Source organism: Haemorhous mexicanus, chromosome 3, assembly GCF_027477595.1.
Source record: "Haemorhous mexicanus isolate bHaeMex1 chromosome 3, bHaeMex1.pri, whole genome shotgun sequence".
NCBI lineage: Eukaryota > Metazoa > Chordata > Aves > Passeriformes > Fringillidae > Haemorhous > Haemorhous mexicanus.
Genome location: NC_082343.1, coordinates 8,436,805 through 8,460,935, shown reverse-complemented (window position 1 = coordinate 8,460,935; position 24,131 = coordinate 8,436,805). Strand labels below are relative to the sequence as shown.

At 49.7% G+C, this 24,131-nt stretch overlaps 1 protein-coding gene across 1 annotated transcript in view; it reads left to right on the top strand.

Moving 5' to 3' along the window:
- Positions 1 to 619: 619 nt before the first annotated feature.
- Positions 620 to 24,131, top strand: part of ITPKB (inositol-trisphosphate 3-kinase B) — a 67,686-nt gene continuing 44,174 nt past the window's right edge. The window contains exons 1-2 of the mRNA XM_059840708.1: positions 620 to 756; positions 2,179 to 3,253. Coding sequence (XP_059696691.1) covers positions 2,345 to 3,253 — 909 coding nt within the window. The 5' untranslated portion in view covers positions 620 to 756; positions 2,179 to 2,344. The remainder of the gene's footprint in view (positions 757 to 2,178; positions 3,254 to 24,131) is intronic.

Genomic DNA, 24,131 nt, shown 5'->3' with positions numbered 1-24,131 from the left:
CGCGCTGCTGGCGCTGCCGGCACCACCCTATGCCTTGGCCGCTGTGCCCCGCGGAGGACTGGAGCGGCCGGCAGCGCTGCGGGGCCGGGATGCGGAGGAGAGGCGGGGGATGGCCCCCCGGGCGGGCGGTGCCGGGGCTGACCGGGGGCTCTGCCGGGCCCGCACCGCACGCCGCGGCCGCGGGTGGAAAATGCCTTGTGCGTCTTGAACCCACAGCCCAGCCACCAAAGCACGGCGACGGTGTTGCGTTGTTTTTTTTTTTTTCTTAGTTAACAATGGAAACTTTTTTTTTTTTCAGTATTTCCCTCCAGCCTGAGCCGAGCGAGAAGAGAAAAAAAAAAAAAAAAAAAAACTTGTTCCGCTGAGTTCAACCCCAGACAGACTCACAACTTCCTTCCTGCTCTCCTACCCCCCTCCCTCCGCTCTCCTCCTCTTCGCCGCTCCTCTCCCTCTCCTCCTCCTCCTCCTCCTCCTCCTGCTCTCTCCGCCTTTCCAGCCGCACCGGGAGCGGGCGCCGGGGCCGCGGCGCGGAGCTGCCCGGAGCGCGGAGCCGCCCGCGCAGCCTCAGCCGCCGAGGCGCGGAGGGGCAGAGCCCGGCGCGGCCGGCCCGCCCCGGGGCGAGGAGAGGCGCTCGGAGCCGCGGAGGGAGCGGGAGTCCCGGCAGCCCCGCGGCGATGGTTTCGGCAGCGCCCCGCGGCCGCCGGCGGGCGCTGCCGGGCGGCGCGCACTGAGGGCGGGCGCGGATCCCGACCCCAGGTAAGCAGCGGCCACGGGGAAAGGCGAGGGGGTCGCGGCCGCCTCTCCGTCGGGGGTTCTCCGGCAGCCGCGCCGGGGGCGGTGCGGGGGCCAGCCGGGCCCCGCGGGGAGGAAAGGGCGCTCTGGGGGCGGGCAGAGGGGCAGGGTGCTGCCCCGGGGCCGAGCGGGCTGTCCCGCACCCGAAGTCTGGCCGAGCACCTTGTGCCGGTGCTCTCTTGGCAGCCGAGCCCGAGCGCTGGGAGCGTTGCTTTGCCGGGGATCCCTGCAAAGAGCGGCTGTCCGCGCTGCCTAGGCTCTGTTGAGCCTCTCACTGCCTCCAAGCAGTGCCTGGAGGGATGGCAAGCCCTTTGGTCACACCTTCAGTTGGGACTGCGCTTGGACTTGAGGGCATTTACCTGCCAGGAGCCTCGCAGGGGGACGCGCAGGGATACCCTGATAGCATCGCGCACGAGTGCTTCCAGAGGCATGTAGACCCATAGCCAGAGTTAGCGCACTGTGTGTAAACAAGTTTGTACTCTGATGTGGGCAGTGCGTTTGTGCAGATCTCAGGAGCGCCCATGGCCCGGCACGGGATGGGGACTGCAACACCAGGGCACATGGAGCAAACAGGAGATGACGGAAAGCGCACTGACATGCACAGGGGCACAGAGACCCCCCTGCAAAAGCAGAGCCTCTCTCATGTGTGTACACAGTCACACACTCGGCAGAACAAACAGCACTGCACATCTCTGCATGTGGGGTCCAGGCTGTGACTTGGAGGCATTTGCAGCCTTCAGAGTCCCAGACAGCAGATGTGCACAGGGAAGGCACATTTAGCCTGGGTATTCAAGATGAAGATGAAGATGTGCAAAGCCCTGTTGTTGCACATGGTAACTTAGGGGACTAACTTGAGATGTGACCATGTACCATACAAAACAGTGCAAGCAGGGAGTCGTCCCATGTATCATATAACATAAGTCTATTCCTGAGACTTGGTCTTGCTGTAGGTGACAGACTGCAGGGTGACAAATTTAAGTTGTTTGGAGTTTTTATCTCCCTTTAGAAAATGCCAGGTTTTGGGATGAACACTTGAAAGCTGCCAACTTTCAGTTCACACCAGTTAATCGTAATTCTCTTATTCTGTTGTGGGAATGGCTGCTGGCTGTGTGTCCTATCGGACACTGCTGCTGCAGCTGTGTCGACAGGCAACCTGGACAGGGTGCAGGGAAGGCAGAGAAGAGGGGAAGAAGCCGCAAACCTGACTTCCCTTTAACTCAGATCCTTCTGATGGCTGGCCCGCGTCCCCACGGGTGGCACACTGGGCATGCATGCAGGTGGGAGGGGCGCACAGGAAGGGAAGAGTCTGGCACGCTGTGTGCCCAGCTGCTGCATGGTGAGCTAAGGGAGGGCGCACAACTACTCTCACTGCTTCTCTCTCCTCAGCTGTCCCGTTTTATGGAGCTGCGGGCCAGCAGGGCCAGCCCAGCTCCCCGTTCTCCTGCTGGCGATGCTGCTGGTCCCGTCGTGCAGAGACCCCGGGCAGCCCCGCAGAGCCTGAGCGCCGAGGCGGCAGTGGCGACGGCCCCCCTGTGCTCCCCGGCTGACTACTATGGCCGTGTACTGCTATGCGCTCAATAGCTTGGTCATGATGAATAGCAACAGCGAGGTGACAAGCGGCGGGAGCAAGACGCCGCCTCCTCCCGGACAAGTGCTGCCCAGGGGTCCGGAGACTCCCGGCGGCTGCCGCTCGCTCCCTGTCTTCAGCCCGGCCCCGGTGCCGCCCCGCTCCCCGCGCTGCGGCCCCGCTTTCCTCTTCCCCCTGCCGGAGGAGCCCCTGCGGCAGCCAGGCAGCCCCGGGGGGCGGCGGGGCAGCCGGGGCGAAGAGGCGCAGCAAGGGCCGCCCATGGCACGGCAGCTCCAGCGGGAGCTGCACAACGTGCAGGTGAACCAGAAAGTGGGGCTCTTCGAGGCACACATCCAGGCGCACAGCTCTGCGGCCCAGCCGCCCCGGAGCCCCCGGCTAGCCCGGCCCCGTCCGGCCAGCCCCACAGCACCAGGGCTGGGACTTGGAACTGGACCCCGGCCCCGAGCCCACGGAGAGAGCGAGGCCCCCGGTGCTGGTGGGGGGCAGGTTTGTCTGAGCACTGCAGAGCCCGCCGGGAGGCCAGGGATGACGGTGGAGCTGGCAGAGAGCAGCAGCCCCCTGGAGCAGTCAGGGCCTGCAGCACGGCAGGAGGAGGTGGTGGTGGTTCCCACAGGACTGAAGGGCCAGCACCCAGCCATCGGTGGGAGCATCCCTGCCGTCATTGTCACAGACCTGGGGGGCCCGGAGGAGGAGGTGGGCGCCGTGCCCCCTGGCAGCCTGCCCGTCCGGAAGCTCTCATCATCCTCTGCGTCTTCCACTGGCTTCTCCTCGTCCTGGGAGGAGTCCGAGGAGGACATCTCCAGTGACCCCGAGCGCACCCTGGACCAGACCCCCGCCTTCCTGCAGACCCTGGACCAGCAGAAACCCCGAGTGGTGAGTCCTGCAGCAGCCCTGGGAGGTGGAGTGAAGGGTGGCGGCGTCCCTGATCCAAGGCAGAGTTCTGTAGAGAAACTTTGCACTTGCTCAGTGGTGCTTGCTTTCCCTCACATGAAAAGCTTTCAGATTTGGAAGAGGGGTTCCTAGCTGGAAAATCCTCTCATGAGAGAGTAGTGGTACCTGTTTCATTGTGCATGGTCCTTGCAGAGCTTCCCTGGTGCTGCAAAGCTGCCTGCCAGCATGCTTAAAATACATCCATGGACTGCAGCCTTCTGCTGACATGTGGTTATGAGCCTCAGTTTTTCCTCAGCACAGCTTCCCTGGGTGCTGGAGGTTTCCCATGGTTTACATGAGCCTGAGGGAGTATTTATTTCCTCCCTGGAGGTGAAACTGTGTGGGCCAACTGTCTGTTCAGGTTTACAGTGATGCCCATCACCACAGTGTCTCTGTGTCTTTCACACAGAAGCAAAATGCTCTAGAATTTCTGGTAATTCCCCTTTTGAATAATACTTCTTAGTTGTGGGGCATCTTATATTTTAGGTAAGCATATTTTTATTAGGTATTTATATTAAGTTCATTTGTTTCAGGATCTTTGTTGTGGAACTTGTTGTGAGGATTAAGGTGAGAGAAATCATCGCCTGAGATGATTTGTGCTACCCTTAGAGAAGAAAGGTCTCCTCAGAGAGGAGAGCTCTGAGGCATTCTCCAAAGGCATGAGACAGTCATGGGATTTGTTGTGTCACTAGGGGAGTTCATTGCATGTGTGAGTGCATCTCACAGAGCCTGTTTTGCTCTGAGCTCTCACACCAGTTGTCCAGAGGGCTTTGAACCACTTTAACCCAGTGCAGGACACCCGTCACGAGGTTCTCCAGCCAGCACATGGTCTCTGCTCTCGTCCAGCTCTGAGACATTACATTGATTTTAGCCCAGCACTGGAGCCTCCCATTTACAAACCTTGAAACATACAGGACAACCCAGTGCCTCCTTAGTTTAAGGAGTTTAACAAAGGCTCATGAACTTTCAATGATGTATTTCACTATGTTTAATTTCATGTAGACACACGGTAGTGAAACTCCTGCTAAATGCAATGACACAAGGAAAACTAGTGCAGGGAAACATCTAAGTGAAGGCATCAAACGTGGAAGAACTAAGACTGTGGTCTGTAAAACACTCAGCAGGCTGAAATAAGTATCTCTTCTTTTGTACTCCTTTTGTCCTGTTCCAAGAATCCAGGCTTGGTTCTGCCCAGGATGGAGCAGCAGCTGAGTAAAAGCAGTTAACAAAGTTATGAGCTTGTAGTTCATCGTGTTTGCAGACAGTTTTGTATTTTGGGGCTCTCAGCTGATGAATCAGCTTGTTCCCTTTGGGAGCTGCTACAATCCCTCTGCTGATTAAATTCTGCTGGTTTTATGTGCATGAGCTGTAGTAATCTCTGCTCCATTCTTTGTGCTAATGACTGTTCCTAGTGCCAGATCCCACTGATTTGCTGCTGAAAACAGTTCATTGATGGGTAAAAGCATGCCTGATGCTCCTGTGGAAAGCTTCCTGGAGCCTCAAGCTGACTCTGCACAACCTCCCGTGGCCTCCAGTGAGCTCAGCCAGGCCGGTGGCTCAGCAGTGAACAGGCAAGGCTCATTTGTATTGCTAAGAGCTCTGGATGAGAGCGAGCTCAGATCAGGTCTAAGATCAGAGTAACTGCTGGGCTCCATGGGACTACTCAAGCTAAACGAGACGAAGATGTGGTCCAAAATGTGTCAGGCAGCCTAAGGAGGTGCACTTGATTTTGTGTTTCAGTGCTGAAGTCTCGGCAGGGGCAGCGAGGCTAATTTACAGTGATACTTTCCACTGGGCTCCACAGGTCCCATGCAGGGCTGATCACTGACTTTGGCAGGTTATAGTCAACTTCTCAGCAGGATCATGTGCAAATGCCCAGTAATTCAAAATTGATTGCGTATAAATAACACCCAGCTTTGTGTACTGGTTGGCAGTATCTTGTAAATCCATAACGACAGCAGAAGGCAGCTACTGAAGCAGTGTCGGGTTGCACACTCATTTGTTTTCATGAACTCACTGTTTCCTTTCAACAACGCACATGGTCTGGAAATGAGTTGTGTAATGAGGGAGAATGTGTGAGAAGCTCTCTCCACAACTCCTGCTTTTAGTCAAATCCTGGGAGGTCTCAGCCCAGAGAAATCAACAAGGTGCCTGTGGGTGCCTGTGGGTTGAGTAGATAAACGCAGGGCAGGCAGAGAGCCCTGCCTGTCTGCACTGGGCACTGCTGGCACAGGGGAGGCTGTTGTACCTGCAGGAGAGGTAATGAGGAGCGGCAGGAACCTGCTGCAGATACACTCTGTGCTGCACATCTCACGAAGCATGTTTACAGATTTGATAAACAGCAGGCCTGCTCCTGCCCTTCCTTTTTGGAGGCTGGCTGGTTTAGCAGATCTGTTAGGGATGTCCGGCGGTCTATTGTAGTTCCTCCTGACATCCCGGGGAAACAGGCAGATCCCTCCGGCTGGCATGGACTCGTCCTCCATTTGTACTGCAGGTAGAAAACTTTGTGTTCAGGCCTGAAAATTGGCCAGTAAGAAAATCATGTTGCCAAGTGAAAGGGAAGGAGGTACTGTGGCCACGTTTTTGGACGCTGTGACCCGGAGCAGCTCTGTGAGTGAAACGGGCTCTGTGTCTGTTTGTTGAAACAGTTTGCTCAGTGCTGTCCCTGTCCCTGGAGTGCCCTGGTGCTCAGTGGGCTGCACAGCACCAGGGGACAGTGACCCTGCCACAGTGGTTGCAGACTTGTGAAGTGCAGTGACAGTAAGAGCAACGTGACGTTTTGTTGTTTAATTGCAAATCCACTTAAGGTCTGAGTAAACTTCCATGTAAGGGCTTTTGCAGCTGTGGCTTTCCCCAGGCTGTGGGCTGCTTCTGGAGAAACCCCACGCTTGTTTATTGATGGTTTCGGAGCCACTCGAGCGATTGCACTTCTGGGGCTGTGTGGGAGGCACGGGCTGTCCGGGCAGCACGTTGGGATGGGGACACTGTGGTTTGGAAATGCCACAGGGGAGCACCCTCTGCGCACCCCCTGGGACCAACACGGGCAGTTTGGGGAAGGAGCTGACCTGAGGCCTCTGCTCACCAAACACCTGAGGCAGGAGGGTGCAGAGACTGCTGGAAGGCACCTGCCTCCATCGCTGTCTCCTGTTGAGGGGGAGAATTTCTCCCCTCCTGGCTGATCACACAAGTTTGGGTGTGTAGGGAAGGGAGAAGGTGCTCCTTTGTCCCAGGTTCTCAGTGGCACAGGTAGCCTGAAATGGCAGCCCAATCTCCTGAGGAGATTTCACACCTAAAATAAGATATGTTCTAGCTGTGATTCCCACTGTCTTCTCAACTGGAAAAATAGCAGAGTGAGTTTTGCCATTCTGGGGGCTCTGTTGGGTCTTCCCAAGGAAGAGCTGATAACCAGGATGTAATCTGCAGCAGGAGACTTGTCCCACTCTTGGAAACTGTCTGCACCCCTTAAGCAAAAGATATTCCAAAGCTGGTCATTAGTGAGTCCTTGTCATTGACCTAAATTCCCTAGTTTGTCAGCTTCTCCAAAACTGGAGACAAAGCAACAGACAAGTGGGGGGAAAGGCAGAAACTGTGCAAGCAAGCATGTACTGTAGAAAAATGACATGTTGGGGGGGAAAGGAACCCCTTCCTGGAAAAACACTGCAAGACACTGCAGTGTTCCTCTTCCTGGCTTTCCACAGCTGCTGTGGAAATGCAAGGATGTACAGCAGAATAGTAATCAAGGGCCTTGGTACTCTGTGAAACTTCTGCTCCTTTCAGCAGGCTGAGTAGATTTCTCAGAAGAGACTTCCATTAACCTGTGCGAAATGGCAAGGGCTTTTGAAAAAAGCTAACGGCAGTGCTGATGACAGGCATTCTTTTAATTGATTTATTTGTTTGACTCACAATGGCTGTTAATGCAGTCCTGAAAGGAGCCAAGTTTAGATAGGCCTAGTGTCAGCCAAGGGCCTCTGGGACCTTTGCTTATTTCTCTTTGAGATGTTCCAAGGCATAAGCTGACAACAGGAGTCCTGATTTGTTCCTATAAAAATCAATCAAATTAAATATGCTTTCATTCCCTTTCCAAGCTGTCGCTGTGATCAGGAAGTCTCCGTGTAACAGAAACCATGACCACATGGCTGTGGTGATACATGCAAGCCCTGTGAATATATATCTTTATGCCAACTGTGTTTATGTGTTTCACTCCTTACTCCCACTGTGTTTGTCTTAAAAGCTCCTAAGCTTATGAGCTTGTGAGTGGTATCTCTGAGTTAGTATCAATACAATGTCTGGTGTATTAGGGCCCTGCTGGCTTACTCAGAAGAGCGACTGTTCTTTTAGTGATGCCCATCATTGAAAGGGAAGATGCTTAGCACACCTGGTGAGCTGCCAAGGGATGGAGTCTCCCTGCTGCAGGAAGGCTAGCGGGGAGAGGGGAATGAGGTGGGCACCTGTGTGTTTCCCCTTTCAGAGCAGCACGCTCAGCAGACCTGGCAGCGCGGCGTGTTCTGCCTGCTGGGATGAGATGGGGACACCCTGGTGCTCAGAGGGCTGGGCAGAGCTTCAGGCTCGTTGTGGATGGAGGCTGTGCACTCCAGGGACTTCACAAAGCATCACTCCCTATTCCATAGCTAATCCTCTACCTACTCACGTGAGCTTCTCAGGGAATAAGCAGCTTTTTTATGGGCTCCCACCCACGGAGGCCAAGTGAAGATGCTGCCATAACCCAATGAGAGCCATATGGTGCTATTCAAGTCTGTTTTCTTCAGCACTTTTAGGCTCATTGGGAAGGGTTTCTTCTCTGTGCACATTCTCCATGACTGACAGGGCAGGAATTACACGGCACATAGCAGATCCTTTTCATAGAGGGACTCACTTGCTAGCACAGCTGCTGTCTCTTGCATATTTTGTTTCTCAAAAAAATTTCATGCTGAAAGCATCCATGAAAGTAGCAAAATAAACCTGCCCTGTATTTCTGAGATGCAGGAAGAACAAACATTAGGGCCATCATCCTTAGGGTCCCCAGCTCTGGAAAGAGCCAGATTTCCACCTCTTCTGGTGGGAATTGCAGGATGCTTTGCCTGTTTGGATCCTTTGGATGGAAAACTGAACGTCCGCAGATCGAATTTCACGGATCAGTGGAAACTTCAGAGTTTTGTCTTCACCTTTTTAGACTCTTGCAATGACAAAACCCAAACTGTAGTCAGCACCTGTCTCATGTTTTCCTTATGATTTCTGTGATGTGTTAGGAGAGATTTGCATGTGAAGAAAACATTAGTGCAGCACTGAGTTCTCACGTGCCATGTGAAGGCTGAAAGCCACTGCTGAGCTAATGTTTTCCTTACATGTAATTCTGTTCTAGCTCACTACAGAAATAATGGCATCTATGCATGACACTAAATGTCGCTTCAGCTAAGATCAGTCTTCTGTAATGGTTAGAGATTATTTTGTTTATACCAGCTGGTAAATTTGTGCATTAAATTTGATCTGCTTTCTTCCAATGAAGCCCAGCCAAGCTTTCTAAGAAAGATATGTTAATATTTAACAGACAGTGAAAACTAAATGTTAACATTTTCAAATCACTGAGTAACTTTGCAGCTAATCCCTTTTCTTAAATGTGACTTTTTGGGGAATAGTGGTTTCCACACTTGTTGTGTCACTTGAAATGGCCCTTTTATGGCTTCATCTTGCTTAGCCTTGCTGGGTGTCTCCTCAGGCAGCCATCCTAAGGTTCTCCTAACAAAGCTTTCTTCTCTTTTACTCTAAAGGGATCTTGACAACTAGCCCAAGAGTTTGCTTTAAGACAGAGGAATCTGTTTCTAAATGTCTTCTATAACATTTATTGGAATTTCATTTTTATTCCTACACATAAAAACCCAGGTCATGCATAGCCTGCACAACAGCTCCAAGTAGTTCAGAAAGCTGATTCAGTCTAAGGTCTACCAGCCTCAAAAGCAAATGCCTATGACTGGCTTTTAAATCAGTGTTTAGGCAGCAGAATTCAGCTTGCTCTGTAACAGGATGCTCATCCAGCAGTGCCTTTCAGCATGAATTGGTGCAGGTACCTTCAGAAGGTTGGGGTCTCCAGCTGCAAGTTTCCATCTGGGTGCATGCAGTGGGAATTGGTGGAAGCCTTTGGAAGATGCAGGCTGCAGCTCCTTCTTTCCCAGGCAGGGTGGGAGCTCAGCCCAGAGCTGCTGTCACAGCTGTGTGCCTGTGGAGATCCTCATCACTGCTGTCAGCCATGGATGCATTTACACAGTGGTTTCTGACCTTAATTTCCAGAGATGGGTAATATTGGAGTCTGCAGCTGCTGCAGGCTGCTAAGACCCATGTTAGACTCTTCCCTCTCTCGATATTTATTTCAGTCTTTTCATACATTCCAGCCATGAAAAGAAAGAAGTGATTTTTCTTTTTTTTCTTTTTTTTTTTTTTTTTGTAGTAAAGAGAGTTCTTTTCATTAATGATATGGGAAAAGGGACAAGCCAGTAGAAGGAATTCAAGTCTTCTTTTAGATATAAGATTTATTGCTGGTCAAAACACAAGGATTGCTTTTGGAAGGAGAACTAGGGGGTAAAACAACAAGTGCTTAGCACTTACAACTACTTCTTGTAAGCAGTACAGTGTAGTATCTGATCAGTGCTACACAACAGGAACTTCATTAGCATTCTGCACTGTTGTGGTTTTAAGTAATAGTAAAGCATCCCTCGTCTCTGTGAAAGACATAGATGTGCTCAGGAGGGACATGCCTGCACACATTTTAATTGGTTAGATTGAAAGGACAGAATCAGGTTGTCTCTTCACTGTTTGCTTCACACACTTGATTTGCAGAGATGTTGGCACCTGGGGTTGCTGTGCCATGGACCTCACTGAACTGATGTGAGTTTTTCCCAGGGTTTCATCCTTGACTTTAAGTCTTGTACTTGGGATTTTGGACAATAGGGTTCCTGTACTGTGCAAAGCAGAGGGAAGTCTCATGGGGCCTGCAGTCTTTGCTGTCACAAAACTCCCTGCAGCCAGAGTGAGGACCGGTATATCTACACCAGGAGTGACCAGTACAACATTTTGGTCCAATGGCTATGGCAAGGAGATGGCACAACTCTTTCCTCCCACCCCATCAGCATTTGCAGAAGGGGCTGTTTAGCAAGGGCTAAGCAATGGCAGCACCTACCTTCAGCATCAGCTCCTTCTCCTCCCCCTTCGCTTCCTGTCCCTTTGCCCTTGCTTGGGCAATTCATCTGCAGCAAGATAGAATCAAAGAACCCTCTTCCTTTGCTAAACAATTTGCTCCTTTTGTTAGGGTCAGATAAAACGCTGATAAAAGCTGTTGTAGCTCCGCTGAAGCCAGCAGGAGCATGCTGCAGGTTTGGCCCTTGATCGCTTTTCGCCCTGCTCACTCCTGCATGTATCCAGTTACATCTTGTGGTGAATCCAGCCTTAAGCTGAATTAATGAGCCAGAGGTGCAGTCCCTCTGGGGGGGTTTGCCCGTTCACAGGCACAGTGCCTCGGAGCCTTTGGAGACAGGAGGTTTATAAATGGAAAGTTCTGCGGGGAGGCTTTTTGGAAGATGCATTTTAGGGTTGGGTGTTTTTCTCTCGTTTCTTGCTCAACAATCTCTGATCCCTGCCACTCAGGAGAAGGGCAGGAGCCAGGGTTGGCCTTCAGCTCACCACTGAGCCTTGTTGGTTGCAGACCTGCATTTTGGGAAGGCGTAGGAATAGTTTTTATCCCATTGAGCTAAACACATTAGAAACAATTTCATGAAAGGGGTACTTAAGTACAAGCCCAGGGATACCTCTCAAAAGAGAGGAGACCAGGGCTCCAAGAAGGGGTGGGAGGAAGGAGGAGGTGAGCAGGCTCCTTCTCACCATGTGGACCATAGGACTTGCTTTGCTGGCAGCTGCAAGCTCCATTAGTTATCCAGGGGTGTCCTCCCACTGCAGGCAAGGTACAGAGCAGCCAGTTGGAGAATTAGCAACGTGTCCAAGTGTAATATGGTTGCTATTATGGGTAATATATGTTTAACACTCTGCAGGGACTATTCAAACCTGCATCTGCAGGAAGGGGAAAAAAGTCAGGTTTGCTTTCTTGGCAGACTGCAGATCAGAGAGTCCAATCTGTAATCTCTCTTGGTATGTTTTATGTGGGTGGGTTTTGTTAAATTACAGGCAAAGTTATTGCGCCCCTAGGCTACTCACATTAAATGTTTCTCCAATTTTAGCAACATTCTTTCCAGGCTCAGCTACATTTGTTTTTGTCTTCTCTATGGCGATTGATGAGCTCAGTCTGAAATGTATAACTCCGCGGGATCTCCTGTTATATATTTCTTCCACAGCTGTAGCTGAATCGGTGCAGTGTAATCCAATGACTTGTTGTAATGCCTAATGCTTTCTTTAATACATTCCAGATTAAAGGAGTCAGCAAAGTTTACATATCCAAAGTAATAAATTTAAACAATAATAATGGCAAATCCAAACCCATGATTGTGTCTTGAAAATGCTGGGCTTTTTTTTTATCTCCTGTCTTTTCTGGTCTGGCTAAAGTCTGTTTTTAGGAAACTGAACAGGACAGATAAAAGATGATGAGACAAACAACTTAATCCCTTAATAATGTCAAGTGGAAAATCCAACAACAGATTGGCAAGAAACTGTAATAACAACTGCTAAGTGACCCTTACTGAGGACTAAAGAACTGGTTTTAAAGGCTGAGCTTGGGACATAATTAGAGATGAGCCTGAATCAGTGCCCATAGGCTCAAATATTTCTTTGAACTCTGAAATGGAGCCAAATTTTTTTTTTTTTAAATTCATGCCTGTACAGCATCATCTTAGCTGCACTGAGGCCAGTTCAGCATCACCTCGTACCTTGTACTGCCCTGGGTACCCACACAAAATGGCCATGAACAATCCCAGGGTGGTATTCCCACCTCTAGGTGCTGCTGCAGATGGAGTGTGGGATAACAGCTAGTGTGCACAGCCCAGGTAGGTGCTTGTTATGGCAGCAGAAGAAGGGATGGGCAGTGCCTCCAAGTGGGAGGAGAAGAGATGAGCATTCCTGCATTGGCCTTTCAGTCCCACCATCTCATCATGCCCTTGCCAGGGACTGCACCCCTAAACTCTAAATAGTCTTGGGCTGCCATTAATAGATAGACCTTGGAAGCAAGGCATGTGGTCACAGGAGTAGGAGGCACTTGGAACTGTAATTGCCAAAGCAGCTTCAGAAAGAGGGCATTAATTATTATCTCTCCTTGGAGCCATATTTACTTAGAGCTGACAGCCCTCTACCCTGGGGTTCCTGGGAGGAATGCCTTGCTGGGGTGGAGACCAGGGCTGCCAGAAAGGAAACAAAGGAAGGAGGTTTTAGAACGGTGGCTTATCTCTATCCACCTGAATTACTGTTGTATTTTAAAAGAATATGGGAGAAAGGCTTGTTTGAAAAAGCCTTGACAAGTGTACTCTCCCAGCTCCATTGTTCTAACCTTATCCTAGGAATTTGTGTATAAAATGCTCTCAATCCAGTTTATCTCTGCTTGACAAATCCCGTGTTTCCCTTCCGTGCTTTTAGTGGAGTGGGAACTAACCTTGATCTTTCTGCAAAGCAAACAGAAGCTGGATGTCACATTCCCACCTTCACACACAAACAGTGCGTGTCACAGCTTTTGAGCAAGATGTACAATCACTGACAGAAAAATTGTGTAAACTTCATATTCAAGATGAGCTTTTAGAAAAGCATCTCCAAACTGAACCAGACTCTCAGAGGAGGGAGGAGCTGATGTTGTCTGGCTGTTGTGGAAGCCACCTTGCTCAGCAGGTTAAAACAAGTGGTCTGAAGCCAGAACTAGCTCAGCTCCTCCATTAGCAGCCCCTCATCTATGTCTCACCTTGAGGAGAAAAGACTTGGCCTCTCTCCTCAGGTCTCTGTTTTCTCACGTTACCCTGTATTGCTGGAATGGCTTTTGTGAGCCAAGGAAAGCAGCAGGGCAGTCCAGGTGGTCACAAGTGACCAAAACATTGGCCAGAGGCTGGGATGGTAATGAGAGGGAAATGCAGAGGTAGCACGATGCCACCTGGTCTGTTGTTGTCTTCCCCATATCATACATCCCAACCAACTCTGGTGTTTGGTTTTTGAGCATTTGGGTGGCTCAGGAGGCAGTTCCAGATTCCAGGTTTGTTCCTGTGGATGGGAACCCTTCCCAGAAGGGAGAAAGCTCAGAGGAGCCTGTTTAATATAGGCTGATCTCATGCTTGAGCATACGCAGGAGTTGACCTTTCAGTGCTGAAATAAGAAGTGGTGGGAATAGAATAAATCACAGTCTTGAAAGAAAAGCCAAGGAGCTCAGAGATGCCCCTCAGGAGAAGGAATCTAGGTAAGGAGGCTGAGAGCACAGAAGGGCCAAATGACAGATTCAAAAAGCCATCTTTCAGCAGTGAGTTTGATGGATCTTTGCAGAGCAAAGGCTGTTGAGATGAGAAATGGGAATGTGATGTGATGAGCCCAGAAAGTGAATTTTGTTTGGGTGGATAGGCTGGAAAGTCTCTTTTAGGGATGCTATCCTGAAAAAATCTGCGAGACTTACAGATAGGTTGGATGTGAGGACTGAAAGAGATCCAAGTTTTCCACTTACTAAAAGTTTCAGGGTAGTAGCAAAACATGCACAAATGGGAGCAGTAACATTTACACTTGCACTGCAAAGGCAAAAATTGTTCTGTGAATTGCCAGGCTACGAAGAATCAAACCTCTACATTACATTGCAAGCCTTCACGTCTTGACTGAATCCAAATCTGAATTTTCTGTAACTTTGGTAGGAGACAGCTCCAAGCCTCTCTGGTACATCCACTTCACCTTCAGGGGCATGGCTTTGAATGCAAGACTTTTCCAAGAGAACCAAAACTCTAAGCACTCTCCTCATACCTGGAAGCCACAGCCTGATGAGAAACTCCTTCTGTGTGGTGGCCTCTGTTGGAGCCCAGCTCCATGTTCAGCCTCAAGAGAGGGTGGCTCAGAGCTTTTTCAGAGCCCATCACTGCCTGGACAGAGGCTGGGGTTTGCCCTCCTGGCCTGCTCTTCCTCTTCTGTGTCCCCAGGGCAGTCAGAGCCTCAGACCCAGACAAACCCCGGCAGGACAGGAGATTGTAGGAGCTGGCTGGATCTGGAAGAACAGTTTTATTGGCAGAGAATAGATTTTCCAGCAAATGTCAGGGGAGAGGGGGAGTCAAAATGATTCACAAATTCAAACACATTTTCTGAATAATTCTGGCCTAGAAAAAAAAAAAATACAGAGGTGGGGGAAGAAGGAGGGATGTTAAAAATAGCAGTGCATGTCATTCTGACACTTTCAGAATGAACTGTTTCATTTTGGGGATGGTTTGTTTATGTTTTGCAAGTATTTGAAATGTAGATTTGATTCAAAAGGGCATTTTTCACTTAAAAGTTGACCTCACCACTAAAATACATTGAAAGAAGAGAAGAGAAAAGGTTTTTTAGGACTTTAATAACCCAAAATGAAACACCTCCTTTTGCTTTGGCTCCAGATGAGACATTGTGGAGTTTTTCTTTCTCAGCCCCATGATCTTAGCTGTGTCCAGCCCAACCTGAACATTTCCTCTCCCCTAGTTTTTTGATTGAGCTCTGGTGTTATAAAATAAATCCAGCTCCCATGCTGGCCAACCCTTAATTCTAATGCCATAGAGCAAGTTCTTTAGTTTATTCTGAGGTCAACCACACATTGCTGTGATTCAGACTGAAACCTGTGGTATCAAATTAATAAGAGCTGTAGGTTTTGTAGATAACTGGCATCTTCCCCAGAAGATGCAGTGTCGAACCTCTTTTAGAAAAATAACCCAAACTCCTGAAGCCCTGAGATCTGATCTAGAAATCTTCAGAGAAGCCAGGGTTTGCAGACAGCTGAATGACAGACTTTCACTCCCCTGACACTCACACTGGTCTCATTCAAGTGATTCATTAAAGGAAAATGAGCAAATAGCTGGTAATCACTTTGCTGTAGCCAAAACGTGCCACAGAGTTCCCCAGGCAGAGGGGAAGGAACACACGTGTCTGCTGTCCCATGAGCCATGGCTGAGTTTACTGTTCCCTGCTGTGTTTTCTGCCTGGCTGAGACACACCGTGCCATTTCCTCATCCCTGGGGGACTGAGTGGAGCCTCCTTTGCTGAGATTTACCTTCACTGTCTCCTGAGCCCCTTCTCTCCATGCCTTGGGAGGGTTTGGCACAAAAGAGGGAGAGCATAGATGCTACAGTGTGGGATGGCAAACTTCTTAACACCAGCCCCTTTGGGGCAGGGGCTGTAGGAAAGATGTTTTCCATTCATGGGAAAATCCTGGGGTTCACCTGAAACAGGCAGATTTGTAAGCATTTTTCTGGCCCGCTGTCATTTGAGTGTTACTGGAGGATGGATCTCATAGTGTGGACAGGATACAGATGTTTTTACGGTGGAGAAGAGGGGCTGGCAGTGGCTGAGCATCAGAGCAGGCTGTGCTCCCTGCTGGGATAGCTCTGATACTTTCTGTGGTGGCTTGGGATCCCCCAGCAGTGGAGAGGGCAGGGATCAGTGCCTGTAGCAGGATGAGGAGTCAAGGCCAATATGTGCATCAGCGATGCAATTCCCTCAGTCATGCATTTACTATTCAAACACTGCCAACTCAAGCTCTCCCAGAAAACGAGGATTGCCTAAAAAACTACCAAAAGTTTCAAGGTTTTTGGAAGTGCTGGGCTCATTTGATTGTTTTCCTGGCTTCCATGCCTGTAAGTCACACTCAGGACAATTTTTCAATCTGTTCTCTGCAAGGCAGAAGCCTAGAAATGTACTTGAAAAAAAAAAAGAAAACTCAGAGTCTCAGCTACCTGATGATGCAAGAGCTGGGGGCTGTGAGAACAAGGCAGAGCTCATGTTAGACCTGCAGGAGTGGGCCAAGGGCCTGCTGAAAGAGCTGCTTCTCTGGGCTGAGAGTGGGGCTGAATGGAAAGAAAGGCCAGGAGGGCAGAGTGTGTAAGCCGATTCGGCTTGCCTGGAACAATCGGAGAACGCCCGTGCTCCCTCCCCGCCCCAGCTGAAACAAAAAGCCCATACACAACTAAAGCAAAATCTGCCTTCCTGTTTGTATGCATGTCGTGAGGCCTGGGAGGGCAGGTGGTGTTTGACTCCTGCATCCCCACCAAAACCCAAAGTCCTCTCTCTCCCAGCTGAATGCAGAGGCAGGGGTGCAGGAGGAGATGCGGGCGGTCCCTGAAGAGCAAGGACTGTACAAACTGCACAAGAGGGCCCACATTCCTTCCCTGTCAATAGTTTATATGAAACACAATTTGAGAACTTATTACTTTTTCTACTTGTAGAAGTGATTCACCGGTCTTTGACACAGGGAGCTGCCAGGAGATGGGAGTACAGCTTTGATTATGTTAAAGTGAGGAGGCAGCAGCTTTTGAAGTGAGCAACTGCATTTGGACAGTCTATGGAAGGTTGTATACATCTTGCAGCGAGGAATCTTAGGCTGTGATAGGTCCCAGGAAGTCCCAGGCAGGGTTGTTGAACCATCCCAAGCCACCTTGTCATTGAATGGTGCAGAGGCGCTGTGTGAAGTGATGCCAAGCATTCTCTAGCAGCTCTAATGGTGTTTGGATTTCACTCTCATCAGATACGCTGACATGTTCCCCAGTTTGCCTGTTGAATTAAGATGCTGCAGTGTTCATTTTCCCCTTTCCAGCTGATGGGTATGTGTCCTTGCTACCCCATGGGGAGGAAAGCAAGAATATTCTTCTTTTTTAGCATGCCCTTAGAGCTATTGCACATTTAAAGGGAATTAATCCTCAGAGCAAAGGCCAGGACTGTTGTGTGCGTGTGTCACATTCCAGCTGGTGGCTGTTCCCAGGTGCTCCATCTGCAGGGAGCACTTCAGTGAAATCACACCAGGAGAGCAGCTCTGAAGGTTGCATACAACACACAGCTGATCTTCTGGAGAGCAGATGCCTTTGGAAAGCTAGCTAGAACTCCTGATGGCGTAACAAACAGAATTAGAATATTTCCAGGATATAAAATTGAGGGAGGGAAGTGGCTTTACTGGCTATTGTCAGAAAACAGAGGTTTGCATAACAGCAACATTTTCCATGTACTGCGCAATGAAGTTCCTTGCTTGGGAATTAAATTGCAAGTCAGTTTTAGGCAGTGTGGCCAGCTGTAACGTAGCACACATTGCAACACACATGCTGAATGTTATTTCTTGGTGTCAGTGTTTATTGAAGCTAGTGGGGATTTGAGAAACAAGCTCTGGCACGGGAAACACTAACAATGTGATGGCACTTAATGTCTCAGAGAGTGTAAGAACTTCGGGGAATAAACTCTCCAAAGACAGAATACTTTAGAAAATACATGCTAATCCTTTTAAACCTCTAAGACACTTTAATTTTTGTATTGGATGATGATAAGCCACAGATTTCACCACTAATCTAAAAAATAGCCTGTGGTTTTTGGAAAAGCGCGGGAGACTCCAGGTGCAGGTTCAGTGGCAGATTTTGCAGTGGCAGCTCCAGCTGATCTCACTGGAAAGAGTTTATTTGCTGCTGTCTGCTGGTCCCTTGCTGTCTTCTTTTGCTACTGCAGGAACCAGCGTCAGCAAACTTGAACTACACTTCCCTGTCACCTTTATGGAGAAGATGCAGCAGATTCTAGAACTTCCATTTAGCTGCAAGACTGGAATCAGATTGGGCCAAATCAATTTTGTTGTATCTCTGTTGAGTCTGGTGGGCTTGCACAATGGATAAATGTGATCCAGAGTAAGAATAACACAAACCACAGATGGCTGGGTTAAGTGCACTGTTTGTATTCATGGCTAGACCACGGAGAGCTGCCCACATTGCAAAATCCCCCTCCCATCTGGCTCCTTCAAGGCATCTGAAATCACAGCAAGGGGAGACCAGCAACAAAACGTGGCACAAAGACCAAGTTTCCCCTGTGCTCACAGATGTGGACCTGTTGGCAGTGGTGCTTGGGCTCAGCTCACCAACTGTGCTGAGCTGGCATCTCAGGGAGCAGGAGAGGTCACATTGCTGTGCCCTCTGATGGCAGTAAAGTTATAAATACATTTTTGGAACAAAAATAGGAACCATCCACCACAGCTATTTCTGATGACCTAAGAATAAAGTTAGATTTTGGTTGTTTTTTTTCCCTCTGTTTCTTAGCAGGGCTGCTGAGCTCTCCAGCAGAACAGGAAGTAGGCTGAGGAGCTGTTTGAGTAACCAGGGTCGTCAGATCAATGGAAAAAGCGGTTTGAGTACACTCTGTGAAAGTGCACTCAACAATTTTGAAATTACTGCAGCTTCTCTTCCTAGGTCAGGGCTCTTGTTCATGCCAAGGGGACTTAAGTTACTACTGCTCTTTCTGTAAGCAAACAGAACATTTCTTTTTGATGATGTACATAATGTGCACCCAGGGGTGAAGCAGAAAGCTTCCCCTTGGTGTCCTTGGAGCAGATTCCAGATGAGTCAGGAGATAATTTGATCAAGATCCTACGTAATTTTGAGATGTCTACCGTGCTATTTGGAGGAAAAGTAAACTTGCTTTTATTGGGATTTGGGCATGGAGAGGTCAGAGTAGGTGAGGAGCGAGGGAGAGGATAAGAGACAGCATTTTGCTGTCAAGGAGGAAGATGTACAGTTGTCAATCTCAGAATTGAGGCTGATCCTACATTTTAGTGACACTTGCAGCTTCTTTCATGTTTTGCAAGTTCATCTGAGAACTGAATGCATGCCAAATGAATCTTTCAAGGGAAGTGGAGCTGGGTTGAAAATATCTCCAGCACAGATAATTCAAAGGAAGTGCAACTTTCAAAAAAACATGTGAAATGGCTCTAAGAATCTACCTGTTTTTTCCTGTTTACTTTTTTTCTTTTTTCTCTTTCCTCCCCTTAGTCCTACATTTCACCTCTCCTGTGCCATCACATCACTTTTTTTTGCCTTTAGTTGATCTCACAGAGGCACACAAAGGGTTTTTGGTCCCATCACATGCTCCAGCTGGAACTGGAGCACGATTCCTTCCTGACACTGTTTTCTCCAGGATTCTGTCAAGCTGAGCCTCAGACTCTCCCTGCTTTTTCGCTGATTGTCTTTTCAGCTGTCCTCCTCTTGCAACACTCCCGTGGCAGCCAGGCAAAGCCGGGGCGAGCTGCAGAGTGGAGACCATGCCGTGAGTGCCGGAGCAAGGGGTGCCCAGCGGGATGGGGCGGCTGCGGGGCGTGGGAGAGCGAGGCCAGGAGAGAGAGATAAGGCAGGCAGGAAGGGGAAAGGCAGGTGGAAAAGGGAAATGACCACGGGGGCCAGGAAGACTAAAGAGAATACAAGGGAAGCTGTGAAGCCATCTGGGAATCTGCTCCAGGCACGTGTAAATGCTCCGCGTCCTTGGGGCGTCGCAGCGCGCGCAGAGCGAGGCCGGGCACAGCTGGGATGGCGGCGTGGAGCTGTGCGGGGTGAGCCCGAGGGGTGAGTGGGGACACGTGGGGACAGCCCCAGGGGCACGCTGGAGGTGGCTGTGGGGGCGAGGGGAAGCGTGTGGGTGCTCCAAGGTGGGGTGCAGGGGTGGCAGAGGTGACGTGGCTCTGCAGGGACTTGCCTGCCTATTGCTGCTCGTTGCTGTTCTTAAAGACACTGAGGTTACCTTGAAATAGACCTACTTGCTTTGCCCCAGCAAAAAATACTGAGTTTTGGGGGTGATGAGGGCTACCTTTAACTGGAGGTGGTGATGGAGTGTGGATTATTGTGGAGCAGTGTCCCATGAGGATGAGGGCAGAGGTTGATGGAGCCGCTTTTACTTGGAGTTGTGTCCAGCTGTGTCGGGTGCTGGGTGATGGCTGAAGAGCAGGAGGAGAGGAGGGTGGTGTGGGTGGAGGCATAATGGGAAGTTTGGGAGAAACTGAGTGCAAAATCTCATCAGGAGATGGTAAGGGAGCAAAGTGGAGGGGGAAATGATGTGAAAAGTGGCATTGTGAAAAAGTAGTGGAAGAAAGCATGCAAGCATCATGCAAGGCTGATGTGGAAAGGCAGGGGGAAGAGAGGAGAGCCTGGATAACAAGACTTTAAAAGTACTTAATGATGGATGGCTGGGATGGGATTTGTGGCAAATAGCTAGATCTGAGCCAGCATCCCTCTGTGGGGAGAAACGGGCTCCTGCAGAGCACACTGTATGTGACCTGTCTGCACAGCATGAGAGGAGCTGAGGCTGGGCAGCCCTGTGCCTGTAAAAGGAGTTAACTGGGATAGATGCAGTCATCTACACTGAACATGTCTAAAAATGGGTGAGGTGAACTTCAGTCCAGAGGACAAAATGTTACAGAAAATGAATACAAACAATGTCATGGTATCTAGCTGGGTTCCTTCATGTCTCCTCCATGCATGTGCATGCATGTGCCCAGTTTCAGGGCTTGTGCACATGTGGGCACCAGCACAAACCTGGCTGCAATGTTCATGTCTCACATCTTCTGTGCAAAAGTCCTCTGCACCTCAAATGCTGAAAAATGGATGCTCCAGCTGTGATGCTGGAGCAGGCTGTAGTTCCTCAGGTGCCTGCAGTTTTTATTGTAAATCATTCCTGACAGCCTCAAGGAAGAGCAGGGGGATGTGCTGCATTTTCAGGGAGTGCTGCTGCTGACCCCAGCACTGCCTGGTTTTGTCTCAGCTCTCCTGGCTGCCTCTGCCAGAGGTGTGGGGGTTACTTTGCTTTAACTCACACAGGGAGGCACCAGTGTGACAGGGAAGAAAAGTCCCAGTTCCCAGTGGTGCCATTTGCCCCATGCCACCTTGCCAACTGTTCTGAAGGAGAGACAATTTCTTTCCCCTGGTGAGAGGACTGGCTGGAAAAGAACAGCCACATCTCTGTGGGGACACTCATGGGATGTGCCAAGAGAAGCCCAGGCAGATGCAGTCATTTAATGGGATCCCTCAGGGATGGATCTGGAGCCTGTCTGTATTGGAGGCATCCTCTGGCTGCCCCAGCCAGCTCCCTGCAGCCCTGCTCTCCTTCCTTGTTCCAGTCCCTGTGTGTTCCTCATCTCCAAAATTAGGTCTGCAGGTCCCCTGCCTCATCTTTAAAACTCTCTGTGCAATTAACATGCACGGGCACATCCTTGGCAGAAAATGTCCCCAAAGGATGGGCAACAAGAGGATGGCACAGTTTGACTGAGTAGCTCAAGGTTGTTTGTAGGAAAAGCTGGGAAAGTTTCTCTCTGCACCAAGAAGTGGCAGCAAGCTCATGGAGGTTGTGAGTCTCTGCTATGACCTGAGTTCATTTAACAGCCTCCACTGTGGAAGAGAACAGAATTTTAATTTAATGAGGGTGATGTTGGGCAAATACTTTTAGTGCTTGGGTCTGATTAGTCATAATTGAGCTCCTCTTTCCCTTAGTCCTTTGCTGGAGGCTGCTCATTCTCATGCTGCGCATTTCCTCTGCCTGCAAAAGCACTTAGAGCAGCTTGGATCCCCAGGTCACATATTCTCAACATTTATGCCCCCTGAGTGGTTTTCCAGGGAAGCTCTTAATCTTACGAGTCAAGAAAAGACACGTATTTGTTGGAACCAATTCTAGCAAGGTGCAGAGTTCATTCTTAGGCAGCAGGTGGGTTAGAAAGTCTTATTTTTGTGCAACTAATTTTGTAAAAGCTCCCTCCCCCCTTCTCCATGCTTTCATTTTCTTTTGTGTCCTGGGGTCTCAGAACACAAAGGTTTCTAAGGGTAGGTGTGTCCCTTGAGATCACTTGCTGGTAATGCCCAGAGGAGCAGCACATTTCTTTTTCCACATTCATGTTAGCTGTTGAAACATGTTGTCTCACCCCAGTAATTCTTTAAACCTGTTCAGAGGGGATCAGTAGAAACACAATAAGCCAGTTTCACAGTACTGTAATAATTTCCAGATTATTTTGTTTAGAAGCCTGTGTGAAACATTACTTCTTGCCTTCCTCTGTCACCCCTCAGGCTGAAAGTGAAAAGGTCTTGGTGAAGAAAACTGAGTAAGGAGATCAGCAAAGTTTATTTATGGAATTATTTAGCCTGCAAACTAATGGGTTTCGAGTGAAATATCTAAGATCATTGCAAAAACTCTTCCATTCTTTGCTTTCTACTCTACCCTGCCTGGTAAATTGACATACACTTTCTGAGATGGAATTGTGAGGATATGCACACAGACTTGGAGAAGAAATTAGTGGGTGCCATGCAGAGCCACGCTGGGGAACTCCCTGCTGTGGGATGCTCTGAGCCCACCTGTGCCAAGGGGAGAAAGGGAGCAGCCCAGCCACCTGCTTGCAGCTTTGCAGGCTGGGATGGCATTCCAGCAGTGACCATAAGCTGGACACTGGAAGGAGCAGGATGGGATTTTTGCACTGCAGCCTCCATGGGGGGGCTGTCTGCAATGGAGAGGGGGCTGCAGAGGCACTGCCTGGCCCATGGCAAAGGTTCACAGCTTTCTGAGGTGGTGGAAGACTGTGCTCTGAACAAGAGAGCAGCTCCTCAAGTGGGTTCATCTTCCTGTGAAATGGGCACAGCTGAGAGCAGACACCTGGAATGCACTTGCTGTGATCTGGGCCATGGAGGCTCTGCTGCCCTCGTAGCTGGAACTCTCAGTAACAGCATTTGCCCAGTTTCCCACTAAATGCAGCACCTGAGACAGTGAGAGCCTTAGGTTTTGTAGTTCCTTCGGCCTCACATCACAAATGATGAGCCCCAGGTCCAGCACATAGAATTGCACTAGCCCAGTGTCAGTCTCGGGCACCTCAGGAACAGGACCCAAAAGGGTGTGGTTTTTTTCCCCAAAGTTGGTGTGAACTCCCAGCATGTGCCATGCAAAGCTTGCAGTGATCCCAAGTGGCTGTTCCTTGGAGGGTGGTATCAGCAGGGTGTCCCTGAGCATCTTGCACTGATGGACTTGGTAGGCAACATCTTCCCCTGCTGTGAAGTCTCCAAGTTGCCTTAGCTTCAGCCCAGCTCTCACTTTTACACCAGCTGAGGATCTGGCTGCCACCTCAAAGGGTTACACACAGTTTGAGCTCTGTTACAAAGCCCCACCCTTTTCCTGCAGTTTTAGTCTGAGGGGTAGTGCTGCTTGAGATGCCTTATTGTAACAGAAAAATGAAGAGAAATGTGGGAAAATGAGGCAGTAAGATTGATTTAAGGCATGCTGCTGAATTTTTTAGCTAGGGAGGAGAAGAAGGCACCCTTTCTTCAGTAGGTGGTTTTAGGTTATATTTGTTTAAGCAAGGAGTGAAGTGTTTAGGACCATAGGGCTCCCCCAGGTTTCTGCATACTACATGAGCACTGCTTAGAGAGTGGGCAGCTCTGGCCCACAAGTGTTTTATTATGGCTGTGTTTGTCCTTTCAGCACAGGGACTTCAATCCTGCTCTGTGCCAGGAGGGAAACTCTGCTGGAGCATCACCAGCAGACCCAGGGATTGCTGGCTGTCTTCATGAAATTCAGTTGGACCTGACTGCCAGGAAGGTCTCAGGACTGAGGAAAGGATGTTGTTTGGGATTTGAGGCACATCAGCAGGGCTTTCAGGCAGTAGCTGGTCCATGATATTCCCTCATACAGGAGCTGTGCAGAAGTGCTGGAGCTGTTCCCCAGCTTCCCATCCAGAGCCTGTGTGGTGGGCCTGGAAAAAGCAGGATTTGCAGGAACTGCTGGGTGATTGGTGCATGAGACACTTTGAAGAGAGAAACTGATGCACCAGCACCACAACAGGGAGCTGATGGGCTGGAGAGAACAGCCAGCTTGCAGTCCCAAAGCATCCTGGGGACCAACATGCATCATTATTTACCAGGGGAAGGCTTTACTGGGA